The sequence below is a fragment of the Pseudorca crassidens genome, chromosome 3, assembly GCF_039906515.1.
Source record: "Pseudorca crassidens isolate mPseCra1 chromosome 3, mPseCra1.hap1, whole genome shotgun sequence".
NCBI classification, from domain to species: Eukaryota; Metazoa; Chordata; class Mammalia; order Artiodactyla; family Delphinidae; genus Pseudorca; species Pseudorca crassidens.
Genome location: NC_090298.1, coordinates 167396709 through 167410250, shown reverse-complemented (window position 1 = coordinate 167410250; position 13542 = coordinate 167396709). Strand labels below are relative to the sequence as shown.

Here is a 13542-nt window from a genome sequence, read left to right as displayed (position 1 = left end):
ATGTGGGATCTTCCCGGACCGGGGCACGAACCCACGTTCCCTGCATCGGCAGGCGGACTCTCAACCACTGCGCCACCAGGGAAGCCCTATTTTTTCTTCACTGCTTTACCCAGTATCATGGCAACATCACCCCTGCAAAGTTTTTGTTGCTATAAATCATTCTGTATGATACTATGATGAACCCTGACCTCAGCTAAGAACTTGCAGTGATCATGACGTATCCATGCATCCTTCGATTGTTACAAATGCACCATGCTGGTGGGGGATGTTGATGGTGAGGGAGACTGTGTCTGTGGTGGGGAAAGGGGTATATGGGAAATCTCTGCACCATCCTCTCAATTTTGCTCTGAACCAAAACTGCACTAAAACTAAAATCTATTTACAAAAAGCACCATGTCACTCACTTTCTACACTCTATTGCCTCTCCAGGAACCAGAGGAAAGTGTCAGCCACCAGGAAACAAAGGATCTGTCAGGATTGAATGAGAAAATGCCCGGGGCGGTCTGGGGTCCCGGCCTCCTGAGGACCAGACCACCATCCTCTCTCACCTTTCTTGTCTGACAGGCTCACAGCCAAAATCTCCCAAGTGGTGATGGAGTCTTTCAAAAACACGTTCATGAGCTTCGTGGAGATTCTGGATGGGGGAGGGGAGGCATTAGAAGATACCTAGCATGGTGGAGGGGGAGAGCTGGTAGGGAGGGGCCCCAAGGGACAGGGTTGGAGTGGGGCTGGCGGGTGGGCACGTGTAGGTAGCCCCAACTCTTCTAGGCTAGGTTGCGTGATTCCACAATGATTCCAGAAAAGAGGGGGCATTGAGGTGCGTGCAGACTCAATGTCCAGTCTGGGGTGATGATAGGGGCTGGCCTGGGGGTGGGTGGAAGTGGGAGCATCCCAGCCTTACCCATTTTTGTCTGCGATTTTAAGGTCCTCAACAATGGTCCACAGCCAGCTCTCTGGGAACTGGCTTCGGGAAATGATGTCCTCCTCCGGGATTATTTCATCATCCAGGTCACCTGCGGGGGGTGGGAGTTAAAACAGACCCACTTTCCCCACTGTCCCCTTTTAGATATTTATCTCTATAATACCCTGGAGGGATTCCTCGCAGCGACACACCCAGGGTCACGTGATCACTTCCGGGGACCCTAGGCACATTTGCCTCTGGGGGTTCCTTTCTCCATAAAAAAAATTAAAAATCATATTTTACAATTCTGTTGGTAGAAAGGTGAAAATAAGCCAGGCTGAACTGCATTGATTTTTTTTCCTGTCTTTGATTTCCAAGGGAATGAAAACATTTGCATGAATCAGCCTCTAAAAGCATCATTGGCCCCCAAGCACCGTGCCTGCTGTGTCTGATGGTTACGTCCATCCTGAAAGCAACGGGGTGAGCTGAGAGATTTCCCCAGACTTGGTGGAGATTGTTGAAGAGATGGTGGCCTTTAAATGCCAGCTTGACCCCATCTGCACGTAAACAAAGCCGGGCTGGAATAGAGTTCAACCCTGGCTGGGCTTTCCTCAAAAAACGCTGAACAGATTTTAATTTGGTTCTGGGTCTGCCTAACGACAAAGTAGGTGGAATTCCAGAGATGCCCAAATCCACCCATCAAAGTGCCCTTGGGGTACTAACTTTTAATCAACCCTCTGTCTCACCCCAATTGGCTACAGAAATGACATAATGCTGGAAAAAAAAACACAAAACATCCGTGTGCGTAAATTATACCCCAGTAAATCAGAAGTTTTGTCCAAATTTCCTCTTTGTGAAAGAAAAGTCTTGGGTCACTGGAGCAGACAGCACCACGTCTAGTTATTGCAATTTGCAAAGAGACTGAAGGTAGAAGTCTTTGTTCATGCGTATTGGGAATCTTGGTGTCTTTGGAGCGGGGGAGGGGTGGAGGAGTTGCTAGCTTTCCAGATAAAGGGATTTAGACCTACTTGACCCCTTTGGCAATGGAGGCCATTGAGAGGTGTCTGCAAACATTCAGTTTTGACAAAGCGCATCCTGGCAGAAAAGTCCTTCTCTTAGTTGAGACATATTAAAAGATGTTTAAAAAAAGGAGGGATCAGTTCACACCGGGGTCCTCTGCCTCTCAGCAGATGGCAGTGGGGACTCTTGTTATTTCTGTAAATGCCACTTTGTGGTGGAGACCATTCTGGTTTTGCTTGAAATGGGCTTCTAAGAGAATTTTCTCTTGGCTTTGCTTAAGACTGACTTGGCCTGAGATATAAAGTTTCAAGTGTGTACATCCAGAACTGAATGAATGAATGAATGGACGAACATCGATTAGGCGTAAGTTAGGCACCTCTCTTTGGAAGGCAACATGAATTAGTTTTCTTTGGTGAAGGCAAGGCTAGAACCCATCTTAGTCTTCCCATTGGCAACTAGTGTGACCAGCCCTATCATCTAGAATGTGCCCTCAGACCACGGATGTCCTGGGCACTGCTAAGGTCAAACTTCAGAGTGACAGGGCCAGGGCCAGGATGACCCTCCCAGGCAGGAAGTTCCTTTGCCTCAGGATGAGCCTTCCAGGCAAGGGAAGGAGGACCTAGTCCCCCACTGGACTGGGTCCTTCTTCCCTCAGACCTGAATCACCTAGCTCCTCATCTGAAGGCTTCTTTCTTCCTCCGACAGGCGCCTCCTCTCTCCTCGGATAAGCACCTCCCTCCTTGGACAGGCACCTCCCCCCTTGGACAGGCACCATCCCCCTTGGATAGGCACCTCCCCCCCCTTGGACAGGCACCTCCCCCCCTTGGACAGGCACCTCCCCCTTGGACAGGCACCTCCTCCTCCCTTGGACAGGGGCCTCCTCCCTGCCACCCGACTCACTCCTGGCCAGCTCCAGGGTCCCGTCGCGGCTGTGCTGTAGCCGCAGCTGGGCGATGTATTCACAGCAGTCCAGGAAGGCCTTCACGCATGCGTCGCCTTGCAGGATGAACTGGGCCCGGCGCTGGCACGGGAACTTCATGGGGTTGTCCCGCATGCCGTCCTCACAGCACTTGCGCAGCTCCTTGTTGTACTGACCGGCTGTGGGAGCACAGATCCCCCGCCCCGCGCGCCCTCAGCCTCGAAGCAGGAGGCACTCAGGACAGACCCCAGGGAGAACTTCCCCACGGCCAGGCCCTCCCCCTCCCTCTCCGTCTGGGATCCCGTAGGGGCTGGATCTCGGGTGGGAAGCGGTGGGCGAGCGCCGACGGAGGGCTCCCACCTTTATCCATCCTCTTTTCCATGAGCTGCACTGAGCGGCGTCGGCGGGGGGCTGGTTTCGGGCACTCAGGATCTACGGGCAGGTGGACCGGGAACCAGAAGGATTAGGCATCTACTGTGTGTCCTTGGTTTCCTCCCCACAGTGGCCCCCCGTGAGGTCGGGGTGTTATTGCTCCCATGTGACAGATGTAAAGACTGAGGCTCCGAAAGAAATAATACGCCAGATGGTGGCGGAGGCGGGACTTCAATACCCCCACCCCCATCCCAGAGCGCTGCCCTTAACCTGTTCTCAGTCTCTGGGAGGTGGAAGCCCTGCCCCTCCCTAGCCCTGCTGCTGGCTGCATCCTCACCTGCCCTCTGGTTGGTCTGTAGGCCTTTGCTGGTCTTGAGGGCCAGCCCTGCATCCGTGAAGACGCCGGCATAGTCCCTTCCACTGCCTGGGGTACAGCCAATGTCTGCCTTCTCCACTACGTCCCAGATCTGCAGTGGGGAGTGGAGGCCGAGAGTGTGGCGAGATCGGGTCAGCCGTGCCTCCACCGATTGGCCAACACGTCCATCCAACCCCACCCCATCCATCCTCATCCTGGTCCCCAGGCTGGCCGGCCATGGTGGACCATCTGGAGTTAGACCTGGAGCTGTGTCCATCCCCGGGACCATCCCCAGCTTGGACCCTTGTCCATCCACATTCTCATCGTCAACTTGACTTCAACCCATCCCCGTATCTGCGTCCATTCGGACCTCTACACTTAACCCACACTCAGACCCATTTGTTCCCCCCAGCACCATTCCCCACCTCAACCCAACGTCGTCTCTAAACCAACCTCAGTGACGCGGGGGCATACCTTACTCTGGGTCAATTTGTTCTTCTTATTCAGCACAAACACGCCCTTGTCCACGGCCACCAGCCCCACTCGGGACCCCTGGTCAGCCTCGATCTTCAGGGTTATCTGTTGCCCAGGCCTATGGTGCTTCTCTTCCTTCCCGCCATTTTTCACCACCAGCTATGGTCAGGGGTGGGGTTGGGTGGGGGGACGTTTGGAGGGGAGGGAGGGAGAAGTCAGCCCTGCGAGGCCCTGGTCTCTGGAAGCCAAAGACAAAGGAGGTCCTGGGCTGGACTGAAAGGAGAGAGAGAGGAAAGGAGGCAGGCAGAACCGGCCTCAGGCAGAAAGTCAAGAAAAGAGAGAAAGCCAGGAGCAAGAGAGATACTGAGTACAAGCTTCCAGTTACAAAATAAATGAGTCTTGGGGATGAAAGTCAATAACCACGTAGTATCTCTGTATGGTGACACACGGTCACTCACTAGACTCATCGTGGTGAACACTCTGAAACGTAGAGAAATATCGAATCACTATGTTGTAGATCAGGAACTAACATAGTGATGTAGGTCAGTGGTACTTCACGACAAACAAACAGACTCAGAAAATGAGATTAGATTTGTGGTTACCAGAGCTAAGTGGAGGGGGAACTGAATTACAACTTCCAGTTGTAAGATGAATAAGTACCGGGGGTGTAATGTACAAGATGCAAATATATATAATTAACGCTGCTGTACGTTATATATGAAAGTCATTAGAGGAAACCCTGAGTTCTCACCACAAGGGAAAAGATTATTTTTTCTATTTCTTTAATTCTGTACCTCTATGAGATGATGGATGTTCACTCAACGTACTGTGATCATTTCACGATGTACGTAAGTCAAATCATTATGCTCTACACTTTAAAGTTAGTGCTGTGTGTCAATTACATCTCAATAAAACTGGAAGAAAAAAGGATACTGAGACTGAAACATAAAGGGAAGAAAAGAAGAAGAGAGAGGCAGGAACCCTGCAAATGGAGGAGAGGAACAGATTCAGAAGGTTGGAGAGAGGTCTTCCCTGGTGGCGCAGTGGTTGAGAATCCACTTGCCAGTGCAGGGGACACTGGTTCGAGCCCTGGTCCGGGAAGATCCCACGTGCCGCGGATCAACTAAGCCCATGTGCCACAACTACTGAGCCCATGTGCCACAACTACTGAAGCCCACGCGCCTAAAGCCCATGCTCTGCAACAAGAGAAGCCATGAGAAGCCCGCGCACCGCAGCGAAGAGTAGCCCCCGCTTGCAACTAGAGAAAAGCCCGAGTGCAGCAACGAAGACCCAACACAGCCAAAATAAATAAATAAATAAAATAAATTTTCAAATTTTAAAAAGGAGTTGGAGAGAGACAGAGCCAGAGGGCCCAAGATGGGGAGAGTGACAGCCAGGTGGAGAGTCCCCAGATGGGCACAGAGAGATGCCACAAAGCTTACCGTGCCCACACATGAGTCCTTGACATCCACCCACACGGAGTCGGCCACCACCTCCCACTGGTTGTTGCTGGTGATCAGCGTGTAATAGGCCACCAGGCGGAAGGAAGGGATGAAGTCCGGTGTGATGGTCATGGGCAACACCACCAGGTCCTGGCCGGGCTCTCGCACCTGCCGCCCCACCTTCAACAACTTCCCCTTGTTCATGACCTGGGGAGAACAGGTCGGTATAAGTATCGGAAAGGTAAGAGGGAGGATGGCGGGGGCAGCCGGGATGGTGGAGGGCTCCCGGGGGTGCTGGGTGTTCTAGGAAGCCACAGACCAAGTAAGTGTAGTAGTGGATCTTGGCTTGGTGGCTGGGGTCCGTGCGCAGGTGGAAGTTGACATTGAGAGTCTCCCCAGGCCTGAGCTCCACTCGGGGCACAGAGAGGTGCAGGTAGTTGTTGGAGTTGCCCTGGGTGTTGTAGGGTAGGGCCTGCATGGTCCTAGTCGCCTGTCGCGCCTCTGGGATATTCTCCTTCCGCGTGCGTACCTGGGCGAGGAAAGATGGATGCATGCTGGCCCCCCAGAGATGTCCACACCCATATCCCTGGGACCAGGGAACATGGTATTTTATGTGGCAAGAGAGACTTTGCAGATGAGATTAGGTTAAGGATCTTGAGGAAATGGGGAAGAGATGGGATTATCCAGGTGGGCGCAATGCCATTGCAAGGGTCCTTATAAGACGTCTAGGCAGAAGGTAGGACCCTGCTGTGCAGATGAGAACCCTTCTATGCATGCAAACTACCGTATATATGTAGGATGGATAAACACCAAGGTCCTACTGTATAGCACAGGGAACTAGATACAGTATCCTGTGATAAACCATAATGGAAAAGAATATGAAAAAGAAGGTATATACATATATATATATATACAGTTATATATATATATATATATATATATACAGTCATATATATATATATATAACTGAGTCACTTTGCTGTGCAGCAGAAATTAACACAACATTGTAAATCAACTATGCTTCAATAAAATAAAGTAAAAAAAGAGCCCTTCTATGTAAATGAAAACATCTCTCTGTGGATGGTACATCCCTTTATGCAAATGAAAGGACCCCCCGGATGCCCAGGACAGGATCCCTTTGTGCAAACGTCAGGACCCTGCTCTATAAAATCAAGCCCCCTGTCTCCTGGTGTGGGGTCGCGAGGCCGGCCCGGACTCACGGTGATGGTCAGGGGCTGCCGGTCGTTGAGTGTGTTGATGCTCAGCTTGGCCACACCGTCCTCCTGGGTCAAGGACTGCACGTTGGTGCCCTGGGTCACCACCGGGATGTGGCGGGCAGGGGAGCCGTCGGGGTTCGTCACGAACACCTGTGGGTGCAGGCCAGGTGGAGGGGGTTCAGGCAGACCTAGAGGCATGGTCAAGCTCAGGAGCGGTGGAGGGGGTTTGCAGCCCCGCCCTGGGTCTCACCATGAGGTCGAAGGGCATGGCGGGTTTGAAGAACCTGGGGGTCTTGGTGAAGTGGATCTGGTAGGGGGAGGTCACGATGGGGATCCCGGTACGCTCTGCCTCCACCATGTCGCTGCCTGAGGGGGGCCAATCGTGAGGGTGGGCTCCTGGGCCACTCCTCAGGACCAGGCCTCCCCCCTCAGATTGGACTCTGCCTTCATACTGGGCCTCCCATCTCAGACTGGACCGTACAGTGGTGCTGGGCCCCTGCCCTCAGCCTGGCCTCACCTGAGTGCAGGATGACGGTGACAGACACATATAAGGACTTGCCCACCAGGGCGTCGGCTTGGGAGGGCTGTACCCCGTTCAGCAAGACCTGTCGTTGCAGTTTGGCCTCCCCAGTACCGTCAGTGATCTGGGGGAGACAGTGAAGGCTCAGCGGAGGCGGGGGTTGGGGTGGGGAGGGGGGCTCAGGTGCAGGAGGGGCGCTGATGGGGACAAGAGTGGAAGAGACGTAGAGGGGGCCTCTGTCAGGTACCGGAACACGGGTGAGGGAGTGGGCCAATGAAATCCTCCGGTCGTCGTCCTGGACTCCAAAGATGACGAAAGCCGTCCCGTCCACATTCTCCCCGTACAGGAACCTGTGAGGCGGGAGAGCCTCAGATTCTCCCCCCTCCAAACTCCTGTGGGCTGTGGCTGAGCCCCTCCCCCCCAGCTGGTCCCTCCCCTGTCCCTCACCTGGCAATGATGTTGACTTTCAGGCCGTTTGGGTCATCGATGTAGTAGAATTTCTCTTCAGGCTCCACTTGGACCTCAAAACTGGGCAGCACTGGGGGAACAGGTCGTGGTGGGCAATGAGCCAGCACTGGGCCCAGAATTATGTGCTCCCCCCTCCTTCCCCACGCTCCCACCTGCGGCTCCCTGCTCCCCTTACCGTATTCCTTCACCTCAAACTCGGCAGAGAAGACCTGCTGCGGAGAATCTTCGTAGTGGGCTTTGATCTTCCACTGCCCCATGCTGTGGCGAAAGCAGGCTAGTGATCTGACCAGACCTAGCAGCCCCCCACTCCCTCTTCTGGGGCAGGGGAGCCCTGAACCCCCTCCTGGAAAGCGTGACATACTTGACCAGCTCTGGGATGTTCCAAGACAAGGGCAAGATGCCAAACTGGTTGTGAGAAGACAGGGAGTCCCGCTTGATGGGAATGCCATCGGGGGTCTGTGGGGAGACAGGGAGAGAAATGGCTCTTCAGAGACCAGGCTTAGCCCTTTGGCTCTCCCCTCCCTCTCTGTGTCTGGACAGTGTCGTGTCTACAGGGGCAGTGGTTAAGAACATGCACCTGAGCCAGTCAGCCTGGGTTCAAATCCCCACTGTGCCACTTACAAGCTGTGTGACGTGGGCAAGTTACTTAACCTCTCTGTGCTCAGGGTGCACATCTAGAAAACGGAGATAATTATAGCTCCTATGTCGCTGGTTTGGTATGGTGATCAGTGTCTCTCTGAAGACTAAAAAAAACTAGCGTTTATCACCTACTTTTGTGCAGGACCCTGCACTAAGCATCTGATTTGTATAAATCACATATAATTGCCCACATTTGCCTTTTTTGACCTAAAGCATAGCAATGTCGCATGGCTTGACCTAACACACATATGATTTCATTCGTTGCCAACAGTTAAACAACGGGAGACATCACATAGGAATTTGGTGTTCCGGCTTCTCTTGGAAATTGGGGTAATTGTGGATAACGTGCTCCTGTTGGCACAAGGTGACATTTCATGGGAGCCGGGCAGCTCTGTGCCTTTAGAGGAAGTGTGTGTTGTGTTCTCTGTTCCCCGCATATCCCACAATCCCTAAAGCCAGCTCACAGCCTTCAGAACCTGGTCCCTGTTAGGTCTGTGTGATCTCAGTACATACTCACAAAGACCCCGTGAGGAGCACATACTCCATTCCTTCCCTTCCTTCTCTCTCCGTTCCTCCTACACTTGTTTTTCCCTGCCCATCGCTCCCTTCTTCTTTCTCCCCTCTCCTTCCCTCTCACCCTTCTTCCAGTAAGTTTTTATTTACCCTACTACCTGGCAAGCATGGCGTCAACAGATAATTCCTTTCCGTTTGGAATTTAAGTTCAAAGGATGTTGGGAGAAGGTGCAATTAACAAATGAATAAATCCAATTTAGAAGATGCTAAAGGGAGATGGCCCGGAAGGAAAATAAGAGTGGAGGAAGGGAAAATGAGAGTGGAGTGTCTGTGTGTGTTTGGGGGGGGGGGGGGTTGGGGGGGCGGGTGAGAGAGGGGGTGTTGCAATTTTTTTTTTTTTTTTTTTTGCGGTACGCAGGCCTCTCACTGCTGTGGCCTCTGCCGTTGCGGAGCACAGGCTCCGGACGCGCAGGCTCAGTGGCCGTGGCTCACGGGCCTAGCCGCTCCGCGGCATGTGGAATCTTCCCAGACCGGGACACGAACCCGTGTCCCCTGCATCGGCAGGCGGACTCTCAACCACTGCGCCACCAGGGAAGCCCTGGGTGTTGCAATTTTATGGGGCGCTCAGAGAGGTCTCACTGTAAAACTGGGACACTGGGGATATTTAAGCAAAGACTTGAAGGAGGTGATGGAGCAAGCTGTGCGGAAATTTGGAGGAAGAGGGTTTTTTGGGTAGGGGGAATAGCCTGTGCAAAGGTCCTGGGGCAGACTGTGCCTGGGCTGTTGGAGGAACAGTAAGGAGGCCGGTGTGGCTGGAACAGAGTGAGCGAGGGGGAGACAGGGAGGAGGTGAGGGCAGGGAGGGGACGGGGTAGGTAGGGCCAGCCCTAGTGGGCAGCGGGGAGGACTTGGGCTTTTACCTCGAGGGAGGTGGGAGCCCTGGAGCGCTGCGGGCAGAGGAGGGGGTGCTCACAAGCGCCCTCTGGCTGCACTAGCCGGAACAGACTACATAGAATTAGCGTCTGTCATTATCCCAATCTTCAGATGAGGAAAAGGAGACTTGGAAAGGTGAAGTGACCTGCCCAGAGTCAAACAGTGACCAGGGGTTTATCGGGACCCAGAATCCACGGGCGCAAGCATCTCTCTACGTAGTCTCCCCGGGCCCCCGCCCCCTCTCCCCATCTGTGTGCCTCTACATATTTCTTTGCCTTTAGGTCTCTGCTGCTGGGCTTTTGCCGGTGTCTCCTTTCTCTGTCTCTATCTCTTTGTCTCTCCCCGAGTCTCTGCCCCGGGTAGGTCTGGGGCCCCGGTTGGCTGGTACCTCAATGCTGACGATAACTGTCTGGCCCACGGGCAGCAGCTTGTGGTCAACGGTAAAGATCCGATAGAGGACTGAGACAAGGCGGGAGAGAAAGGGAGAGCTGGGTGAGGCCCTGCCCCTCCCCCCAGCCCTGCCCCCGGCCCTCTCCAGCCACCCCCAGACCCTTACCCGTGGATCCTGGGGTGTAGATGGTCTTGTCCGTCTGGATGAAGAGGTACCCACTCTGAAGGCTTATCAGCACCACCTTCTCCACCAGGACGTTCCCGAAGGCCGCCTGGACAGTCACGAATTTGTGCCCCTTCTCTGATTTTAACTCCTTGCTGGCCGGGATCTGGGCATGAACAGGGGATTATTAGGCGTCTGCTCTAGGGCCCCTTGTCTTTGGCTGGATCCACACCTGCCCCTCTTCACAACAGAGCCTGCCCATCACTCCTGGTCTCCCTTGTTTGCCAAAGTCTGGGGGAAAAAAGGGTACTTGGAGAGAGGGCAAGGGCAAGAGAGCGGGTGGGAGTCAGAGGGAAGGATGGGAAGGGGGAATCAGACAGTGGGCTCAGAAGAGGGAGAGCTCAGAACGGGAAGGGGACTCCGAAAGAGGAGGAGACTCAGAGAGGGGAGGGGCTCTGAAGGGAGAGAGGGCTTAGAGGGGGAGGGGCTTGGAGAGGAGGGGCTCAGAAATGGGGGGGGGCTCAGAGATGGTCCTGCTTGGAAGGGGGTGGAGTTGAGAGAGATAAGGGGGCTATGTATAGCACAGGGAACTCTGGTCAATATTATGTAACAACCTAAATGGGAAAAGAACTTGAAAAAGAATATATACAGGTATATGTATCACTGAATCACTTTGCTGTACACCTGAAATTATCACAGCATTGTTAATCAACTCTACCCCAATATAAAATAAAAAGTTAAAAAAAAAAGGTGGAGGCACCTCAGAGAAAGCACTGGAAGAAGCAGCGGGAGGGGCTCAGCAAAGGGAGGGACTCAAAAGGGGCGGAGATTCAGAGAGGGGAGGGGCTCAGAATGGGGAGGAGACTCAGACAGAAGGGGCCGGGCTCAGATAGCGTGGGTGGGGCTCAGAGAGGGAGGAGGGGCTCAGCAGCCGGAGCGCTCAAAGAGGGAGTGGGGTGTCAGCGGGGCTGGGCTCCCCGTGCGTGCCCACCTTTATGGTGACGGTGCCCAGGTAGCCATTGGCACTGTTCAGCTCGGTGTTTTCGCTGGACAGCACTTGTTTCTTGGACGGGAAGTCGTGGACAGTGACGGCGACTGGTATATTCCCTTCCCCTTCGTGGGCCTCCAGCACCACCGTCTCCTCGCTCTCCAGACGCAGGATGTTGGGGGTGATCATGGAATACCTGCCAGAGGGGAGCACAGGGCATGGAGCTGTCATGCCTGGAGCCCGAGATGCCAGCCCTATCCGGTTAGCGCTCTGCCCCAGCCCCTGTTCCCACAGGGGATCTGGTGACCGGCAGACAGCTCAGGGGCTTCAAATCCCATCAACTCCTGAACCTTCAAATCAAAACCACCAACTCTGGGAGCCCTGACCCCTAAATCTTTAAACACCCCAAGTCTCTAAACACCCAACCCTGGAACACCCTAAACTTCTCCCTAAACCTCTAGCACCCCAGACCTATAAATACAGCCAACTCCACCTCCTCATTCACATACACCCATACGAAATCCCTAAACCCTTAAATCCTGAAACTACAAACTCCCAGATCCTATGAAGTCCAAACTTCCCGTCCACAGAATCACCCAACACCGCGCATGCGCCCTAAACTTGCAGGGACCTGTACCCACAAATGCCCACTCCTATCTCAGAAGCAGCCTTGTTTGGGGTCGGGCTGTGACTACTCACATGGGGTCCCCCAGGGCCAGGGGGAGACTGGCCAGCAGCAGCAGCACACTGGGACCCGAGGTAGGATGCATGGTGCCAGGACAGTGAAGGGACAGAGGGATGGAGGGACAGAGAGACAGAGGGGCAGGGGGAGGAGTGAGCAGAGCTTGCTGGAGGCTGCCTTTTATCTAGCTCCCGCCTTTCTCCCTCATCAGCCCAGCCCTCCACTCCCCATGGGCTCCCCACTCCCTGGTACTGCCCCAGATTTCTCAATAGTATTTACTAAGTTTTTCAGTCTGTGGGGCAGCATGAACTTGGGGTAAGTAACCCGAGGGCATGTCCTCCTGCAACAGGAACACAACAGCCTCCTGCCCTGGGCTCCCTCAGGGTCAAGGCCAGCTGGTGAACAGGGATCTTTCCCTGTCACACCCACTTGGTAGTAGAGGAAAATTGAGGACAGAGGGGCCCCCCCACCCCAGATATGTGGGCCTGATCCTCAGTCCACTTTTGGCTGTGCATTTATTCACCAAACCCTCCCTGTGAGTCCATCTCTATGCTGGCAGCTGGAGTCCCACTTCTAGAATCTTCCATGCTGGGGTGGGGGTGGGGGACAGAGTCCAGCACCAAAGCTTGTAGCCCCATGGAGTGCCTTCCCCAGTGGAGAAGAACTCAGCTTCTTGGGGGGTCAGGGAAGGCTTCTTGGAGGAGGGGACATTTCAGCTGGGCTTTGAAGTATGTGTAGGAGCTCACCATCCAGGTAAGAATGTTTTCTAGGGCAAGGAGAGCCTGGAGCTCCCTTCACCTCCTCTCATCAAGAAACCTGAGTAGTGGAACTTCCCTGGCGGTCCAGTGGGTAAGACCCTGCACTTCCACTGCAGGGGTCACGGGTTCAAGCCCTGGTCGGGGAATTGAGATTCCCCCATGCCTCAAGCTGTGGCCAAAAAAAAAAAAAAAAAGAGGCCTGAGTGGCTGTGATGGTTTATAAAAGTCATAATTGAGGAAAGTCCCATGGCTAGCTTTTGTGTTACATCAGCAACCTCTTAGCATATTATTATTATTATTAAAAAATGTATTTAACTTTTTGCAGACTCCTATGGTTCCGCATCTAAAAATAACCTTCCTCCTGCTCCTATCGCTAGCCGTCAGGGTCTCAGACATGACCATGTAACCAAATCTTGTGTTTCTTTCCAGAGGTATCTTATGTGTTTACAAATGTTCACACGTTTTAAAAGCAAACATCAGCAAAGCTCTGCACACTCTTTCTTCTGGTCTCCCTGGGTTACGCCTTTTGCTGTTTCATAAACAATATACCTTAGACATTGTTTAATATCAGTGCTCAGAGAGCTTCCTTGTTCTTACAGGCAACTGCCTAGTATTACATTGTGTGGAAGTAACCAGACTGGTGGACAGACAGACTTCCTATTGTTACAAAACCACACTCCCTCCAGGGAGTAATCTTGAGCTTGCATTATTTCCAGCTCTCACAATTATTAAGTGGTAGACTTTGGGCAACTTACTGATAACCACCTGAGCCTCAGTTTCCTCCTGTAA

The 13542-nt window shown here is 53.3% G+C and overlaps 1 protein-coding gene across 1 annotated transcript in view; it reads right to left on the bottom strand.

The window, feature by feature from the left end:
• Positions 1-12145, bottom strand: part of C3 (complement C3) — a 34850-nt gene extending 22705 nt beyond the window's left edge. The window contains exons 1-19 of the mRNA XM_067734019.1: positions 12013-12145; positions 11317-11509; positions 10329-10491; positions 10161-10231; positions 8050-8144; positions 7864-7946; positions 7668-7758; positions 7468-7570; positions 7218-7344; positions 6951-7066; positions 6704-6850; positions 5803-6012; positions 5484-5690; positions 4042-4200; positions 3550-3679; positions 3201-3272; positions 2822-3019; positions 902-1013; positions 549-634 (exon numbers count right to left, since the gene is read on the bottom strand). Coding sequence (XP_067590120.1) covers positions 549-634; positions 902-1013; positions 2822-3019; positions 3201-3272; positions 3550-3679; positions 4042-4200; positions 5484-5690; positions 5803-6012; positions 6704-6850; positions 6951-7066; positions 7218-7344; positions 7468-7570; positions 7668-7758; positions 7864-7946; positions 8050-8144; positions 10161-10231; positions 10329-10491; positions 11317-11509; positions 12013-12083 — 2434 coding nt within the window. The 5' untranslated portion in view covers positions 12084-12145. The remainder of the gene's footprint in view (positions 1-548; positions 635-901; positions 1014-2821; positions 3020-3200; positions 3273-3549; positions 3680-4041; positions 4201-5483; positions 5691-5802; positions 6013-6703; positions 6851-6950; positions 7067-7217; positions 7345-7467; positions 7571-7667; positions 7759-7863; positions 7947-8049; positions 8145-10160; positions 10232-10328; positions 10492-11316; positions 11510-12012) is intronic.
• Between the last annotated feature and the right edge of the window lie 1397 nt (positions 12146-13542).